At 38.8% G+C, this 2308-nt stretch overlaps 1 protein-coding gene across 1 annotated transcript; it reads left to right on the plus strand.

Annotated features, from left to right (window-relative positions):
- Window positions 1-1185: 1185 nt before the first annotated feature.
- LOC149248266 (uncharacterized) lies at window positions 1186-1842 on the plus strand. The gene has a single exon (XM_089448626.1). It carries the CDS (start codon window positions 1186-1188, stop codon window positions 1840-1842), a length of 657 nt encoding a protein of 218 aa, XP_089304752.1.
- The last annotated feature ends 466 nt before the right edge of the window (window positions 1843-2308 follow it).

Consider the following 2308-nt stretch of genomic DNA (forward strand, 5'->3'; position numbering starts at 1 on the left):
CAGCTAAAGTTCGCGAATATAGGTGGTTATTGGGATGACATAGTTGACAAGGTCGTGGAGTTATTGCAGGAATATTAGGACTTGTTCCTGAAAAAAATCTCCAATCTAAAGGGGATCGTAGGTGATCTGGGTGTTATGAAGATCAATCTGAAGCCAGATGCGAAGCCGGTAAAGCAGTGCCCATACCAATTGAATCCTAAATACAAAGAAAAGGTGCGTGAAGAATTGGATAAGATGCTCACAGAAGGAATTATTGAGCCTATAGAAGAATCAGACTGGGTTAGTCCCATGGTGGTTCAGGAGAAGAAGACAAAGGGTGAAATTAGGTTCTACGTATATCTCAAGAAGTTGAATGATGCTTGTGTACATGATCCATTCCCTACGTCGTTCACAGATCAAGTCTTGGAGAACGTTGGTGGTCAAGAAGCATACTCATTTACAGATGGATTCTTGGGATATCACCAAATCAAGATCATGCCAGAAGATCGAAGTAAGATTACCTTTGCCACATAATGGAGCTCTTTTTAGTATACAGTTATTCCCTTTGGACTTAAGAATGCCCCTATGATCTTTTCTAGGGTGGTAGTCGCAGCCTTTAAAGAATTTATTCACAAGTTTTTAGAGGTCTATTTTGATGATTGGACGGTGTTTGGATTAGTTAAAAAACATGTTTCAAGTCTTCGCATAATGTTGGATACTTGTAGGAAGTATTAGATCTCTCTCAATCTGAAGAACTATATATTTTGCGTACCATATGGGATACTTTTGGGCCACGTTGTTTGTAAGAAAGGGTTGATAGTGGACCCTGCTAAAATTGCAATGATTATCAATCTGCAACCTTCGAGGAATGTAAAACAATTGGTGGTACATTGGGCCATATAGGATACTATAGAAAATTTATTAAGGCATACGCGTAGATCATTGTGCCCATGGAGAAATTATTGAAGAAAGATGCGACATTTTGTTGGGATGATGATTGCCAGAAAATCTTAGATGTTTTAAAGGAAATATGGTTACAACATCTATTCTAGTGTTCCCTGATTGGAAGAAATAATTCCATGTACATGTGGATGTGTCTTGCATAGCATTAGGAGCAGTTTTAAGGCAACCATGCGCAAGGGATATCGACCATCTAATTGCATTTGTGAGCAGAAAATTGTTTAAGGAAGAGAAAATTATTCAACCATGGAGCGTGAAGGATTGGCAATGGAATATGCACTCCAAAAGTTTAGACGTTATCTGTTGGGTGCACACTTCAAAATGTATATAGACTATTCAGCTTTAAAGTACCTGGTCAACAAGCCTGTGTTAGGGGGGGGGGGGATCTATAGGTGGTTACTACTATTTGAGGAGTACAATTTCGAAGTAATTGTGAAGCCAGGAAGATTAAATGTTGGACCCCATCACCTTTCGTGGATTGAGAATGGAAAAGAACCTACCAGTATTGATGAAGGATTACCTAATGCACATCTCTTTTTTGTGCACGTTGCAAATGATCATTTTGCAGATATCATCCAATTCCTATCTATAGGTGCAGCCCCTAAAGGATATATGATGCAGCAGAAGAAGGAATTGGTGGTCAAGGCTGTGGATTTTTTTGTAATTGTAGGGTACTTGTATAAAATGAACACAGATGAATTTTTGCACAGGTATGTACTAGATTATGAAATACAAATTATACTTTTTGAAGCACATGGAGGGGTTGTTGGAGGACATTATGTTGGTAGAATGACTACACAAAAGATCCTACGAGCTGGACTGTGGCAGCCAACTGTACACAAATATTCCAAGGCACATTGTAGGGCATGTGATGTCTGTCAGAGGACTGAGAAGCCATCATGAAGGGATGAATTTCCCTTCAATCTGCAAGTCTCATTACAGGTGTTCGATAAATTGGCAATAGATTGTGTGGGACCTATTCAGCCACTATGAGAGAAGATAGGAGCACGCTACATCATCACAAAAACAGAATACTTGACCAGGTGGGCTGAGCCATAGCCTGTGAAGGATTGTAGCATAGCTACAGCTATGAAGTTTATATTTGAATACATTTTGTCTAGGTTTGGTTGTCCTAAGATTTTTATGAGTGATAGAAGTTCACATTTCCTGAATGAAATGATTGTTGCTTTGGTTGAAGAATTCTAGATGTGTCATCAGAAAAGAACATTATACCATCCTCAAGAAAATGGGATAGTTGGAGCTTTCAATAAGACATTGGAGAATTCTTTGACGAAGATATGTAATGCAAATAGGAACAATTGGGATGTGTGCATACCAGTTGTTCTTTGGGCATATAGAACCACTTGTA

The sequence above is a fragment of the Pinus tabuliformis genome, chromosome 7, assembly GCF_031772625.1.
Source record: "Pinus tabuliformis cultivar Carrire ecotype Pingquan chromosome 7, CPIR1, whole genome shotgun sequence".
NCBI lineage: Eukaryota > Viridiplantae > Streptophyta > Pinopsida > Pinales > Pinaceae > Pinus > Pinus tabuliformis.

Bases quoted from the DNA above. Each gene is read 5' to 3' on its own strand.
- LOC149248266 (XM_089448626.1), top strand. From the start codon at position 1,186: ATGGAGCGTGAAGGATTGGCAATGGAATATGCACTCCAAAAGTTTAGA.